At 41.0% G+C, this 15,998-nt stretch overlaps 1 protein-coding gene across 1 annotated transcript in view; it reads left to right on the top strand.

The window, feature by feature from the left end:
• Window positions 1–15,998, top strand: part of LOC306786361 (NEDD4-like E3 ubiquitin-protein ligase WWP2) — a gene marked incomplete at both ends in the record, with an annotated part of 335,533 nt that overhangs the window by 284,599 nt on the left and 34,936 nt on the right. The window contains 4 exons of the mRNA XM_079297399.1: window positions 3,239–3,317; window positions 5,681–5,832; window positions 6,082–6,319; window positions 8,257–8,346. Coding sequence (XP_079153525.1) covers window positions 3,239–3,317; window positions 5,681–5,832; window positions 6,082–6,319; window positions 8,257–8,346 — 559 coding nt within the window. The remainder of the gene's footprint in view (window positions 1–3,238; window positions 3,318–5,680; window positions 5,833–6,081; window positions 6,320–8,256; window positions 8,347–15,998) is intronic.

Here is a 15,998-nt window from a genome sequence, read left to right on the forward strand (position 1 = left end):
GCCCACTGTTGTCTTTAGTGTAGTTTAGTCGTTGAGATGTTTTTGTGTTTTAAGATTATTCTATTTTGCACACCTACACACACACACTCCCATTTATATGCGCACGGACCTGTGCCATTAAGAGGGGGAGGGGGGGTGAACTCGGCAAGCAGGCTATGACACAATAGTTTCTCCTCAAGACCACTGTTTATTTTTCTGCATGTCCATCGGGTGTGCTCACAAGAAACTCCTTCATTGCTGCGGAACAGCACTGTGTGTGTGTGTGAGATTACCTGTTTGCTTTACTTTAGACAGCAGGATATAGGTGTGTGTGTAAATATGGAGACTATCTGAGCGTCTTACACAGAGGAAGGTGCTGTGTTTGTATGTGTGTGTAAAGGAGAAAGTGAGTGTTAATGAAAAGCATGTTACAGGTCTGGTGTGCAGTCGGGACTGAGCACACAGTCACACATTCCCTCACACCACCAAGACCGCATGCCACTACACACACACACACACACACACACACACACGGATGAATGGTCTCTATTAAACCACCAACTGTACACATGCCACATGTTTTAAGTCTATATGGATTTGATTATTCACTCATTTACTGCACAGTTCTGGAGCGGACCGGTGACTGTAATGTTGAAAGTGCGTCGGTAATGTGACAATCGATGGAGACTCTGGTGTTAGCAACCCAATCTGTTGCAGAGGGAGCTTTAGTGTTGAATTCTGCCAGTGTAGTAGCTAGAGCTGTCATTGTTAAAAGAGCTTCTTTTTTTTGGCGAGACATTTACAATCCATCGACGGGTGTTTCAGGGTATGAAATACTAAATGCTCATTTGAATAGTCACAGTATCATAGTTAACGGCATATTATGCTTTTATTACCAAGCTGACAGAGAAGAGATGACAGGAAATTGAAAGAAAAGTGAGGAATGACACGCAGCAAAGGTCTCCGGCCGGATTGAAAGTCGTGACGTTGTGGTTCATGGGTGTTAGCTTAACCTCTAAGGGACCCCTTTCTATTAAAGTGTTTCTCAATGGTTACGTTTCCTGGAAAAAGGCTACCTTACACAAGGTTTTAGGAACAAAATGTTTTAAAGGAGAACTCCACCGATTTATTCTCTTCAAAGTCTGTTTTCAGGTACAGCATCTTGAAAAAAGTTCTACAATATGTTTCGTGTCTGCTTAAAGCGAGGTCAATTCACCATCGGTTGGAGCTGAAGACTACAAGTTTGAAAATTAACTTAAGTCTGAGGGTGTGAGCTTAACAGACCTCTGTAGCCCGCTCTCCATCTCCAATTGAGGCTAGCTGCTCGTGCCTACATTAGCCTCTACTAGCATAACCGTAGACTGCAAGAAGTGGACATAGTCGTCTCGACGTCACCCTTTGGTTTGTGGATTGCAGTTTCTTGAGGTCGGCATTTTTTTTTATTTATTTTTTTTGCAACGAGTGAGGTGACCATATTTGGACTGCGGATGAGCTGTCAACACAGAAAGCCCGCCCTAAAGCCTACCCTGTTTTATGGTCTATTTTACTCTAAATGGACCATACTTTACAAAATGAACATCATGCTGTATTGAAGAAGACTTGAAACTAGAGATTGAGACCATAAACTAATGTTTACAATGTTTACTGAGGTAATAAATCAAGAGAGAAGTAGAGCCATTTTCTCATAGACTTCTATACAACCAGAGGAGTCGCCCCCTGATGGACAGTGGAGAGAATGCAGCTTTAAGACACTTTAGTTTTGGCTTAACTTAATTTAACATAACTGAGCATAACTCACGTGAATCTGCAGTTGCATTGTGGGTAATGTTGGCCCCTTTAACTGACCATTGTGCGTCCAACAATGTAATGGAACAAAAAGCAAAATCAAAGGAGTACTCTTTTAAGGAATCCGTTTCCCTTTTGGTTCCCCATTAGTAGCTTGTATGTATATTGTTAATTAGCTTATTCCAACTTATCATACTTCATCGAATCTTTGGCGACTTTTGTTATCGGAGGCCAGGACCCATTAACCGAGATCGGACCTTTCTTGCATTGGGATCTGATCTGTCAGACCACATGTAGAGGCGGCTTGGCTCGCGTTGAGTTGGTATCTCAGTGAAGTGTGGAAAGCATGTAGACACAATTCCAACAATTTATCAAACATAGGTCTCCATCATCTTCCCCCCCAGCGAAGGGAAGAAAGGAGGAAAGCTGGAGCCCAGCTGAGACCGCCTGTCTGAGTCCTGTTAAGTTACTGCTGATGAAAATCCAACATTTCCTGATTTTTCTACTTCAAAATAAAACCTTTAAAAAAAACTAAATTACGGGGGGGCTTTTATTGTGAAGAATTTCTAGAAAATCAAATATGTGTATTGACTTTTTTACAGCCACTTCTTTGACCACGTGATATATCCGATCACTACCCGATCAGGCTGGTCGCATTGACATGTGAAGTGTGGACACAGCTGAGTTCTGATCTGACGCGTCTGATCACAAAAATGGCCTTGAAAAGACAACTGTGGCCTTAGTTGAATTTCAAACCCCAAAATTCCATGTTTTTATATTATATATATTTATAGGGCCATATAGCTGTGTTTATTATTCCTTTGGATACATTTTCCTCAAATCCAACCTGATATATTTGGTATATCTGGAAATAATGGGATCTATGCTACTACATTCAACGACTGGCCCGTGCTTGTGACTTAATTTCTTACTCAGAACAGGAGTGTATTAGGTTAGGTCTGAAGACATCATTCGTAGTGGTATGTAAATATATTAAGTGGGTTTGCTGATGTCAGTGAACGTTTGAGTGGCATCAATCTTGACACAGCAAAACCTTTCTAGCTTTTTCTCTATGTCTCTCGCTCTCTTTCTCCCACCTCTCCCGATTAACATACTCATAGGTTTCATTTTAACTTTTGGGTGAGGGGACACATAACGTGGAGGGGGGGGGGGTGGTCTGTGTGTCTTCCCCTGGATATTTTGAGTGTCAAACACTTAATTTCCTGCATTCCTGTGCATTGTTATGCCCCAATTGATGGTCTTTTTTTTTTTTTTTGATTTATATAAAGGAAAACACTAAATTCAGATGACAATAAAATATAATGCAGTAAGGCTCTCAGGCATTCTGCATCGCTTTGAAATAATAGTAGTAGCGATAACTTGAATTTATCTATAAACCATAAAAGTCATAATATAAATAATAATGTGTTGTCTATGTGTTGTGATTAACAGCTAGTTATCTGTGTCTTTGCAGAGATACTGCAGTCAGACAGACCCAACCTGAGGAGGACACAGAGTGAGGAGACTCCCGGTACAGCTGGATCTCATAGCAGGTCAGGACGCACGCGCACACACACACAGAGACACACACCCAGAGACACAGATGACGTCTCATGTACGGTGGCTCTGAGTGGCCAAACACCTGTTGCAAGAAAATCAAACTTGATCCGAAAACTTAAACTTAGACGGAAGAAAGTTTCGCTGTCAGAATATTAACGTGATTGTCACAACGTGAGGTCGTATTCTTAAATGGGTGACAATTTTGAACGAAACATACACTGATGCGCAAAGGCATTCAGCATGGCTTTTATGAAAATGTGTCCAAATCTTGATTGGAATCACTTGTAAATTGTCTTGAATAGCAGTCTATAAAAATATATAGCAAACACCAATAATTATATTATATATACTATATTACACAGAACATGTTTTTAATGGAGCAACCGTCATCCCCATCATGTATTAAATATACATAATAAATTGACCAGATTCATCAGGATCTGTGTGGTTCAGCTCAGAGAGTGACAATGATTGGTTGAGCTGTCATGTTGAATATTTGCTTTTCACTAATTTATCAGAGCAGCACTTTGCGATCTCTCCAAAGGGAAAGGATTTTCTTTTTTTGAATTGAGAAAATTTGAGATAAAGGAGTTCATTAGTGGGGATGTGTGAGGAAAAACTCCCCACCACTTCTTCATGGTTTTGGAACCATTGGTTTGAGCAACACATGTAAAAGCGCTCATTGAATAGCTGTAAGTTTACATGTGTGTTTCTCTGGCTGTTGAGTACCAGGCTTTTTAATTAATTTTTTGACCAATCCTGCAAACAAGTGTTGGTAAACTGCACACATTTTTTAATGTGATGTTAGGTTTTTGTTTGTCGAGTTGTTCTGCACCAGCCTTGCAGTAGGCTCTTGAGGTTTTCATGCCTCCGTGCTGCAACCACGGCGTCATGTTTTCGTTTCCGTTCGGTGCATTCTCGTGAATGCGATACCTCAGGAACGCCTTGGGAGGGATTTTTTTTGTCAAACCACCTGGACTTGGACAAGTTCAATCTGTCATTCTTGTATGTCATATTTTCAATATAATTTGCATAGTTTCTTAAAGACTCAAAATATAAGGTTAGAGTTAGTGTTGAGGTCTGCTGGGGGTGACATGGAACTGAAACTGTTCACAACACTGCTCAAATTTCTGCAGATGTAGTGTAATTCTAATAATCACTTAATAAAATCACTCTAATAAACACTTTTCCCCCCGAAAACACTGTTTTAAACGTACTTATGTGAAAAATGTTAACCCCGAGGCATAATTAGAATCAAAATAACTGAACAAAAGAGAGAAAAGGATCCAGTGCAAGAAGCCTGTGCCAGTATGATCGACTGAAGCACTTACAGAGTGCCAGCATGTTATCTCCCCCCTGAATGTGGTTTGAGACGCTGCTCTCACCGGCTAGAAAAGTCATGGGATAATAAATACTGGAGCAGACTGCATTTATTTCAAAGCTTTGCGGCGGAGGTCGGATGGTATTTCCCTATAAACATTGCAGGGGGTCTTGAAACACAGTTCAGCCAAGAGCCCGACCACCGCTGTCAGGGAGACGCAGTCCACATCTTCATCCAGGAGAAGAGTAGAGGCCATTTCTGTTGTCCTCCCGTGACGAAGAGCTCACAATGTCACAGTACAACAGGGTTGCAGTCCCATTTTGCTACACAACAATAGCACAAAAACACACACACTAAAAACTATTATATGTGGAGGATGAGTTGTGGAGTCTCACAGCCAGAGGAAAGAAGCTGTTCTGAAGTCTGGTGGTTCGGCAGCTGATACTTCTGTATCTCTCTCCAGAAGGCAGCAGGGTGAACAGGTTGTGTCTGGCTGGGTTTAGTCTTTAATATCCTTTAGCTCTTTTTAGGATCCTCTTCTCATCAATATCACTGATGCTCAGTAGATAGTACCAGTGATGTTGTGGTTGGTCCTGTCCTGTGCCGTACACATCCCATGCTAGTTTGTAATGTTTCCAGTCAGCATGCTTTCTATTGCTCCTCTGTTAAAAGTTGACAAGAACTTCTTCAGTTTCCTTAAGAAACACAGTAGTGCTGCTTCTCCTGGTTGTGGCAAATAAACACGTCGCAGCACATAATCCGGTTTGCTGTTTGAGCGCGGCCTCAGCATTCTTCGTCAGGAAAAAGCTAAGTTATATTTAGTGTTGGGAAAATATGAGGTCGCTCAGAGAACGACAGCAGCCGACACTAACACCGATGGTTTTGTCCGCGTACACGCTCGAACGCGTGCCAGGTCTGTTCCTCTGGAGATTAGACCCATAGCTGTTCCTGACTCAAACAGTAAGTTCTAATGTCTGTTCCATCTGCTTCACTTCCCCTTCTTTCTCTTTCTCTCTCTGTTCTCTTTCTTCTAAGGAGTAACGGGCACTCAGTGGGGGGTTCGCAGGGCGGCTCCCCGGGGGGCTCCCTGACTAACGGGGAGCTGAATGAGGAGCAGATCCCCGGGTCGGGCTCGTCCGGTCGCTGCCGCTCCTCCAAGAGTCACATCAGCCCCGGAAGCAGCGCAGGTATGGGAGGGGTCTGATTGACTCGTTGTAGTCTCACACTCTGTGTGTTGACTTAACTATTGTGATTTATATATTAATGTATGACAACTAGAGCCTGACTTTTGATGTTAAATGGATAGTAAATGCTGGTAGTAATTTATGAATGTAGTATAAAGGGACACAAAAGAGTCCAGTATTTTACTACTTTTGTTATGACTGTAACAATAAGTCATTTTTTAAAATTGTCGTCCCCTTTGTGTCTTCCCTCAGACAAAGTTGAGCTGACGTCTAACGGGCTGGAGGGCGGTCGGGGGGGCGTGGCTAGAAACACGCTCTCTCCGTCCTCCCCGTCGGGTCGTTCCCCGGCCGCCAGCAGCAGCAGCAGCAGCCCCTCCCCGGGTCAGGACGCCCTGGGTCCTGCTGCGCCAGCGGAGCCTGGCCCAAACGCCGGCACCGAGCAGACCGGCAACAGCGCCACAGAGCCCCCCACAGACTCGCTCCCGGAGGGGTGAGAATCAGGGCATCAGAGCGTCTCACATTCAGACCATTGAAATATGAGAATCCAAACATGCTTAAAGTTTATATGCAGAATGGAGCCTACTTCATATGTTGCTGTTACCAGCTTAATTACTTCACATATTGCTTCTTCATGCATTTTTTTAATGGTGCATTTTCCCCCAAAAATGCCAGCATCATATTTAACTTTGAAAGTCAGAACAAATCAGTGATCATAAACTAGGATATTAAATAGTGTTCATGTCCAGTTTGATTCAAAATGGTGTGAGTATCTGGCAATTGACGGCAGACTTTCTGACTTCTCACAGTAGTTAAATGGAGCTAATATCATTGCTCTGTAATGTTACTCTGATAGCTCTATTCCATGCAAGTGTCCAGCATACACATTAGGAGGCCCGTTTGAGCTCAGCAGGAGATGACAACATCTTGTGAGATTAAAATAGTAATGTTTGCGTCTAAAGGCCTTTACACACCGATGGCGTGACTAATAAACAATATGAAACTACGAAATACTCGACTGCGAATATTTCGCATCAAAACTCTTCATACCGGCAGCGATGCAAATTTGCGACAGTTGCAACAGTTTCACAATAAAAGGTGTCAGAATCAGAACCGTTTATTGCCATGGTATGTTGAACATACAAGGAATTTGACGTGACGGTTGGTGCATAACATTTAACAATCAACAGTGCAAAGCAGAAACATATTAAAATTTCCAGTAAAATATAGTGAAATATAAAATAACAAATAACAAACGAACAGATAACAGGACTATAAGCAAGTGAGATGTAAGTGTAATGTAAAAGTGTAGATTTGTGCAGGCAGAGGACCAACTAGCAGGTTCCTATTGACCCAGAGCAGCGTCATCTGTCTGAGGTAAACTTTTATTTTGTTGAGTTTCCTAAATAAAAGAGTGAATTTGAGTTTCCTCTGTTAAACAGTTACTCACTGTTCTGTATATGTCTGAGCTTTTATTTTGAAAGGTAAGAACAGAAGGCGTGGATCTGGTTTGCGCTGCCTTTGACAATGTCGAAAGAAGTGCATAAAGCGCATAAAGGCATCAACCAATCACGTATTGCGTGACGGACATATTCAGAACACCCAATATAGTGTAGAACAACAAGGAGGCTCCGAGTCCAAACCAAGACAACTACCTTTATCTCACGGCAGCGCGGCCCAGATCCACTCTCTCCGTTATTACCTTTCACAGTAAAAGCCCTAGAGTCTAGACATATATACGCTGCGTACCTGTTTACCAGAGCGAACTCAAGGAAATCAAATTCACTCAGAGCATCTCCTAGCTTTAGGTTATACAGCAGTTTACCTCAGATGCTGCTCTGGGTCAATAGAATTTTTCTATTTGGTCAATGTTATTTAAAACCTTTCACTGAAAAGTGTTGCAACAGTCGCATTATCTATATATATATATATTTCTAGTGATCAAATTTAATTGATTTTCAAGATATACATTGGAAATCAACAGCAAACAACACAATTTAAAAAAAGTAAAGTATTTAAAAGAATATCTATTTTGCAGATTTGTTACTGGGAGCAATGTAGCTATTAACAGCTGTAGATTTAAATTAATCCACTGATTTGTTGTCTCGCTCTCGCGCTCTCTGTGTGTGTGTGCTTATAGTGTGTGTGGGTCACACAAGCTTTATTGACATGAAATACAATACAAGTGTTTGTTAGTAAAGCAAAATGCATGAACATATAGATGCATAGATGGATACATTTGTAAAATAAGTGTAAGGGTATTACCAGCATTAAACAAGTATGTTCGTGAACCCTGTCACTGTTCCACTCTGAACTCCCTTTGCTCTCTAAATAATCTACGTTGTGTATTTTATCTGTTAGTACATCCATTATAAACTCTTGTACAGGTGCTTCTAGTATTTACGTGTGAATTTTCTCCTCTCCGCGTAGCTGGGAGCAGAGAGTGTTGCCTCACGGCAGGGTGTACTACGTGGACCACAACACCAAAACCACAACCTGGGAGAGACCGCTGCCTCCAGGGTATGCCAGCTACACTTTTATACGTCTGTTCTGTGTCGATGCATTGATTGTTTGAGTCAGACAAGGTGAGGCTTACCAATACATCGGGTCCACATTAGGCTTTAGTAATCCCATATCATGCAGTCATGTCTTCCACCGATGATATTTTGTGGATTTGCGGTATTTTAAAGCCCTCTAAGAGAAGTGTATTTCCTTTTGTCATAATGAGACCCGTTGTTCATCAGGGAAACAGAGGCGAGAATATAGGGTCTGATTCATTCACATGTGAAACATGCTGCTCTACGTGCTCGGCGATTATGGGACTACTCGCTGACGGTGCTGCCAGATTGGGCTGATTTCTGCCCAGCTGGGCTATTTCTGATGACGTTGTGCTGGGAAGATAAGCGTTGGACTGGTAGATAAAGTCTGGGCTGCTTTTGTCAACATTTGGCAGGGGTTTTGAAAATATTGTTAAGACATTATAATACAATAATAGAAAATCCGTGTCCACTCACTCATATTTTTTGATTCACTTATTTTGGGCTGGAAACTGTTCTGATCTGGCAACACAGCAACAACTCAATGCAGATAGTTTACACAGTCGTTTTTGTACCACAAATCTCTTATGGTCTCACGATCGTCTGCAGACATTTCTCTTTTTGACTTTATGCTCAGAGGAGTTTAAATATAAGTGGATGGTGCTAACAAAGCTAAAAAGCTACGAATTTGTGTGTCAAAGTTGAAAAAACCCAGGTTTCTGCAATTGTCATGAAATTAATTCGATTTGCCTCCAAATTCAGACATTTTAAATGCGTATGTAATGGGCCCTTTAGGTGATCACATCATTAGACAGAAGTGTCCAGAGAAATGTTCATGTTCAGCTTTGTCAGCTGCCAGAACAAGCCTTCTTGTTTGTTTGAAGAATGTGTAGAGGTCTGCAGGGATGACATATTTTTGTAGGCCAACAGGGAAGTCAGCGTCACACTAGTTCCCTCCACAAAAAGCCAACGGGATTCTTTCATTGGATTCTGGATTATTGCAGAAAATAAACTCTGTGGCAAACAAACGTTTATGGTTCTTACACGTTTTGTTCAGCAAGATAATCTTCACAAATGAACACCACTTTTTGAAGCGTGAATACAATCAGCAGAAGTAGTAAAGATAATGTTAGGCTATAAAGGAACTACATCACGATGACCTCACGTCACCACCACTAAGCTAAAGGAGGACTAGAGTTCTAGTGAAGACGTTTAGTCGTCTCATTTAGACACTTTTTTTTAAGACGTGTAGAAGCTTCTAAATTCACCAGAGGGGTGTTTGCTGTTGTATGTGATATTGTAGAACAAAAGTTTAAAACCTCTTCAGCTTGTGTTAAACACATACTTTATTTCAGGAATTTAATCAAACACTGACTTTGAGACGAGGGAACCGGAAGTGCAAAAATGCTGACTCATTTCCTGGTTTTAGGACTCATTCCTGCAGAACTCTATTGAGAATGTGCGGCCTCATTGTACATAGTAACTGGCCCTCAGTCATCCAGTTTGATGTTGTGTGCTGAGCGTTCATAGTGAGAACACAGTTTTCTCCCCCTCCTTGGAGACAGCATTACGAGATCAGAGCAGAGTCCAGCCCTTTTATGATATTTTTACTTGCAGTGTGTGTGACAGAGGGAAAGAGAGGCTGTTTTTAGGAAAACGTCACCCCCCACCCCCATTTTTCCACACAAGGAACTAGTGCCCGGAGAACAAAAGTCCTTTCTTACAGAGCCACATATACTTCCATCCAACACTGTGGGCCTGTGGCCCTTCAGAGGATCAATTAGCAATCTAATGCTGCGGTAGTGCTCCAGATGTACACACCAGGAACTGTTTAGAGGCTGGGGGGGGGGGGGGGGTTTGGAAGCTGAAATAATGAAAGCCATCCGTAGCCGGGCCGAGGAGAGCTTCTGAGTCCCGCTGCTCTTTATCAAATACGCTGTAGAGTTTGTAACTAGTGACGCCTCAGAAGCTCAACAACTCTGGTGAGCTGCAGGATGTCGCTTTATTTTGTCTAGCAGCAGTAGGGCCTCTTAAATGAAAACGGATGCTGCGTTCCCTTAAAGCTGTACTGGTACTTGTCAGCGTCGCATGATGTCTGTCGATGACAATGTTGTGCTTCCTTTTTTCGTGATTTTTTTTTAACAGTGTTATTTCGACACAGTTAAACAATATAAACTAGACCGCAAAGCAACATTTTGTGTTTATAATAGATATGGCATTTTATAACATCAAAATGGTTACATTTTGACTCAACTATTTTTTTTAAATTACAGGGTTACAGAGAAAACTCGGTGTTAAATGGCTACAGCTGCACCCATCTTACATGTAGCAGTAAGCTCCTTCTTATGTACACCTTATCAAAGCAGTACAATCAGGACTGCACAGTCTTCTATCCTGTCTGGTTGCTGGTGGCTTTCTAGTGTTGGCAGAGTGTTGTGTTGATGGGGATGCGTTAAGGCCTTTACACATCAGGGACGTGACAAATACATCTCAAGATAATGAGAAATACTCTCCTGCGAAAATTGTATGTCTATGGCTTTTATTGTGAAAGGTAAGAACGGAAGAAGTGGATCTGGTCTGTGCTGCCTTTGTCAAGGTTGAATGGAGTAATACAGTTTGCAGTCTTGGGACCTTTGTTGTTGTTTCACAAATGTATACCTTTTATTCGCAGTGTGAAAGCTCAGAAAAATTGACCTTGTTCCGGAAGAAAATTGAAGTCGCTAACAGTTGGAAAAAATAGATTGACAGGCAAATTAAACGCACGCAAAAAAACAACACCCCTGGTGTGTAAAGGCCTTGATTGTGCCACGATCATTTTTTAGTGTTTGATACTAACACTGAGATGTTTAGCAATTCGCAATTTTTGTTTATTTTCTGTGTATAGTGCATGTTTGGGGATATGCCAGCAGACGGCAAGAAACAAGCAGCACAAAGAGTTTCCTACGAGTGTTGATGTGAGCATTTTATCTGAAAAAACACTGCCCGTCTGATGTTCCGATACCATTTTTCCTTCTAAAGTTTCAGTCTCCAGTCTTGATGTGTCCGCTCCATACTGGGTTTTTCTTACATATTTCTGCGTCAGTCATTTGTCTCACCACTAATTGATCAGCATGAACTGCTCCAGACAAGAAGTGGGCCCTGGCTTCGTCCTTACATTTACGGCTTTCATTTGTTTAGAGCTGTCCTATGCCAAGGTACAACTTGAAATGATCTAATCTAATCTTGTAAATGGGAGTTCCATTAAGTCAACACGTGTCAAACTCCATCCCAGTAGGAAATGGGATGAAGATAAAAGAAAGGAGCTCGTAGGGATTGCTGTCAGCCAACATGGTGATAAATACTCAGTCCAAAACAACATAAAGGATGCACCGTAAAATCTTAATCCGGACAGCTCGTGGTGAGGGGACCGTACACTTCTAGCTCCAAGAAAAACACGGAGTAGAGAGTTAATGATGCGACTGGTACGAAGAGTTCAAAGTCAGATAGCAGAACTAAGTAGAGACTCTCAGACTGTGGGATTTTCTCTGGCTCTAGTAAATAACTAGCTCGTCCTAATATCAGAGAGGCAACAGTATTTTTCTTGCCCTTTTTAAAGGAAGCTCGGAGGCACAGTGGTCAGAGAGACTATCTCTGTGTCTGCAATCATCCCCGGTGCTGAAGGGTCCTCCAGCAAGATCTTAAGAGACGCTGTCGGTGCTGTGTTGAAAAGGCCTCAGCGTAGAGGACTTCTAGACCCGAGAAAACCATTAAAAGTACAAAGTCAAGCACACGGACGATTGCTTATCACAGCGTTGATCAAACTTAAAAATTCTGGGTCATACAGTTTTGTCATGGCCAGTTAAAGAGCTGCTAGATATTGTTTTTAGTGTCTTTTGTGAGATGAATACCACATTGAGTAATATAAACATTAATGGTGCTAGAATACTTTATATTTGTTTTGCATGTATTAAGAGTAGTGCTGGGCAACGATTAAAATATTTAATCGCGATTAATCGCATGGATTTTTTGCGATTAATCGCATTGTTATGGCAAAGTTCAACAATGAATTCAAAAGTAGTGTATTGCGCACTTTTATTTTAAAAGTACTGCTATATAATATTTGGTTCACGAGATTAAGGTAGCATGTTTTATACGTAATGTGAATATAATTCATACTTTGTTGGAATCTTATTCTGAAAACCGGATGTTGGTCTGAAGAAACCGGATGTTGTCTCACATTTCCGTTTCCGCTAACTTTCAAAGTCCTTCGCTCGCTCCCGATCTGTGCCGTTTAAATGCGTTTACCGTGAATTTCAGCATATAGGTGCACGAACATGTGCCGTAAGTGTCTGCTGAGTTGACCACGGAGATCGTAGTGTCTGCTGACTTTACCGCAACTGACTATAGGATGTTTGCTGGCTTTTATCCCACTGTTCTTGTCATACTCTTGTTATGTATATGTATTGTCTCTTGTCTTTCAATTAAAAATATATATATATATATATATATTGTTTAAATAATTAATTTTACGTGCGATAAAATAATTGTCCGCGTTAATTAATGAATGCGTGAACGCAAAATGAACGCGTTAACTTGCCCAGCACTAATTAAGAGATGTTTTTAGAGATTTTGGAGTTAGTTAATTTAATTTGGCTAATATCGGTGCAAAACCTTGTATACATGTTGGCTCCTGATGCCACTCAAAGTCTAATCTTCAAGATTTCAGTTCTTGAAATTGATTTGGAGACAGAAATCAAACGGAAGTGGAGGTGATTTAAAGATAAGTCTAGATATTCTATGTTTTTCGTAATAACAACGAATCACATGATTAGACAAACCAACAATGAATTGATTCTTCTAGCAAAGTATTAAAAACACATCGATGAGCCACACTGTTGCACTGGCTGTTCCTTCTCCGTAGTTTATTTAACACAATCCCACATACATCGTCCTGCTGCCACAGATACTCATAAGAGTCATTTCCAAAGAACTTTAATTTGTGTTGCCAAAGAAATTTGACGAATTATCTTCGTTGGTCTTTTATTTAACATTTTTCTTCTGCAATAACACCTTCCAGCCACACGAGGGAGGATGAATGTCTGTATTTTTCTGATAATTCGACATGAAAAGGCTAATGTACAGTCTGTTTGTTGAACTGATGAGAGGAAGTTAAAGGAACTAGATAGTCTGCTAACTCTGCCAAAATGTATTTATTTGCTCTCAATAATAAAGTATTTAACATGTGTATATATTTTCAAAAACAAAGTCGTATATCTTATCTAAATGGCTGGTTCACCTATTCAAGATAAGTTAAACGTTCATTGATGCACAAATTAGCTCTTACAATTAATAGATGAGGCCTATTGTGAATCAGGTTGTCATTTTTTACAAGTTTGTCCCCAGTGAAACAGTTTTGAAAACACTGCTCTGGAGCACCAAATGTGGATTCATCCGCCACTGAAAATAGTCCCAACAAACGCATCTCCATCCTGATTGAGTAACTTTTTTCCAAAAACTATAAGGCCCCACAGTTCTAGGAATTCAATTCTTCTTCTTTTTTTTAAAGAAAGGATTCATTGCATCATGTATTGTTTCAGTAAAGAAGACCAAACACCTGCAGTGTGATCTTATGCTGCAAGCACACACACATGTTCATATCTTATATGTGCTAATTTTAGTACTCAACAGTAGCGCTAACCACATAGCGTGTGCGTGTACAGCCATATTGATTATACTGTAAGTGTGTGGAGGAGAAAGTCAAATATCACAATGTATTTCACGAAATGCTTCGATATCAATATTACAATTATATTGCAGGGTTGATCATTGGTGCTTTTACCATAGGCTGTATAAAAGAAGTTGACACAGTGTAGTCACCCACTGGTTTCTGGGCTACAGTTTGGAAGCCTCAAGTTTGTCGTTTTGTCCGTCACTATCTTGGTTTTTGTCTGTCGCCATCTCAACATTTATAAGGACATGAAGAGAAATGATGACCAGAGACTTATCACAGACGATGCAGCCTTCAGTGTTTTCTGACATTGTCAATCATATTCGTCTTGATTTTCGACGTCTTGTCTCATATCGCGTTACTGATATGATATTGAGCCTTCATTTTATGTGTATTTACACAGTTGGCACGATGTGTTGTTTAGATTCCCACCAGTAATGAAATCTATGAAATATCACAGTGTTATCATAGAGTTTTGTTAGGTGTGTTCCAAGCAGCTAAAGTCAGCGAATTTAGAATGTCGATTTCTTGACTTAGTAAAGTTCACTGTTGAGGTGTCGAGTAAACTCTATTTTACAGCATGTCTCACACATTCATTGCATTTGCTGTTTAAAAAAAATCCTGACTTCAGTTGACTACAAGACCATTTTAGAAAAACCCTGAACAAAAGGAAGAATCTCACAGTGATACAGTCCTCCAGCTAGTTATGGAAGGTCTAAAAAATGTCATGGAGTTTTAACTTTCCAAGCCCGTTGGTATCTGCATGGCGTGTTTTGTTAGCATACGGAATTTGATGCTTTTTTCTCTTCCAAATTCTGTAGCGCTGAAGTCAGATGTGGGAATAGCAAGGGGAGCAGCAGTCAGTCCTGCCGAGCCCAGGGAACTGGTCTGTGTGTGTGGAGCTGTGTTCGTTTGTGTGTTTCTGTGGACCGTCCATATCTCTAGTCCATGTCCAGACCCCCATCTAAGGGGAAGAACAAGGTATACATAGACGTCTGAGTAATGCCGCTGGCCATTATTACCCCTCATGTACTTGAGGGCTGGCATTGTCTTTAATGCGAATACACAGTTTGATGACCTTTGAGGTTGCGTAATAAAACAAAAACGGTCTCCGTCCAGATGAGCCTTTTCAGAAACCATCTCCGCCCACACTACCAGGCCTGAGAACGCATATCACATGACCCGGGCTGATAACGCCACCGGACACAAGAGTTGTCCCTAAGCGCTTGTTGGGATCTAAGGGAGCGTGTTTGGGTTATCAGCATTTAAGAAACTGAATTCTTGACATCAATAGAATTATTAATGTATGTAACAATTATTAATGATTATTAATAACAACGGGGCACCACCCTGCGAACAGGGACCAATAACCAAACGATAAAACTAAGTCTCATAATTAGTAGTCACTCATAATGTCAATAGTCTGCGTATAACTATACATTCAGTGACAGTGAAGGTTTTTAAGTTCGAGCACAGGCTACTACATACAGTCTTATCAAATACATATGCACAAGTAATCACAGACGACTGCTCCTTAAAGTATAACAGAGTTTATTAAATCAAAATAATAAATGATCAAATCAATTAATATTGCAACCAACAAATGTTATCATACAATTTTATATGCCTAAACTAAAGAATGAATGAAATGGATGTGTGTGTGTGTGTGTGTGTGTGTGTGTGTGTGTGTGTGTGTGTGTGTGTGTGTGTGTGTGTGTGTGTGTGTGTGTGTGTGTGTGTGTGTGTGTGTGTGTGTGTGTGTGTGTGTGTGTGTGTGTGTGTGTGAGAAAAGGAAGGGGAGTCTTACAGCTATTGCTAAAGACTACAAAGATGGCGGCGTCGAGTGACGCGGGCCAAAAGGGGAGGGGCCTTACGATACTACAGCTAACTACCACCAGATGGCGGAGTCGAGTGACTCGGACAAAATG

The sequence above is a fragment of the Melanostigma gelatinosum genome (assembly GCF_949748355.1).
Source record: "Melanostigma gelatinosum genome assembly, contig: SUPER_1_unloc_1, whole genome shotgun sequence".
In the NCBI taxonomy this organism is placed as follows: domain Eukaryota; kingdom Metazoa; phylum Chordata; class Actinopteri; order Perciformes; family Zoarcidae; genus Melanostigma; species Melanostigma gelatinosum.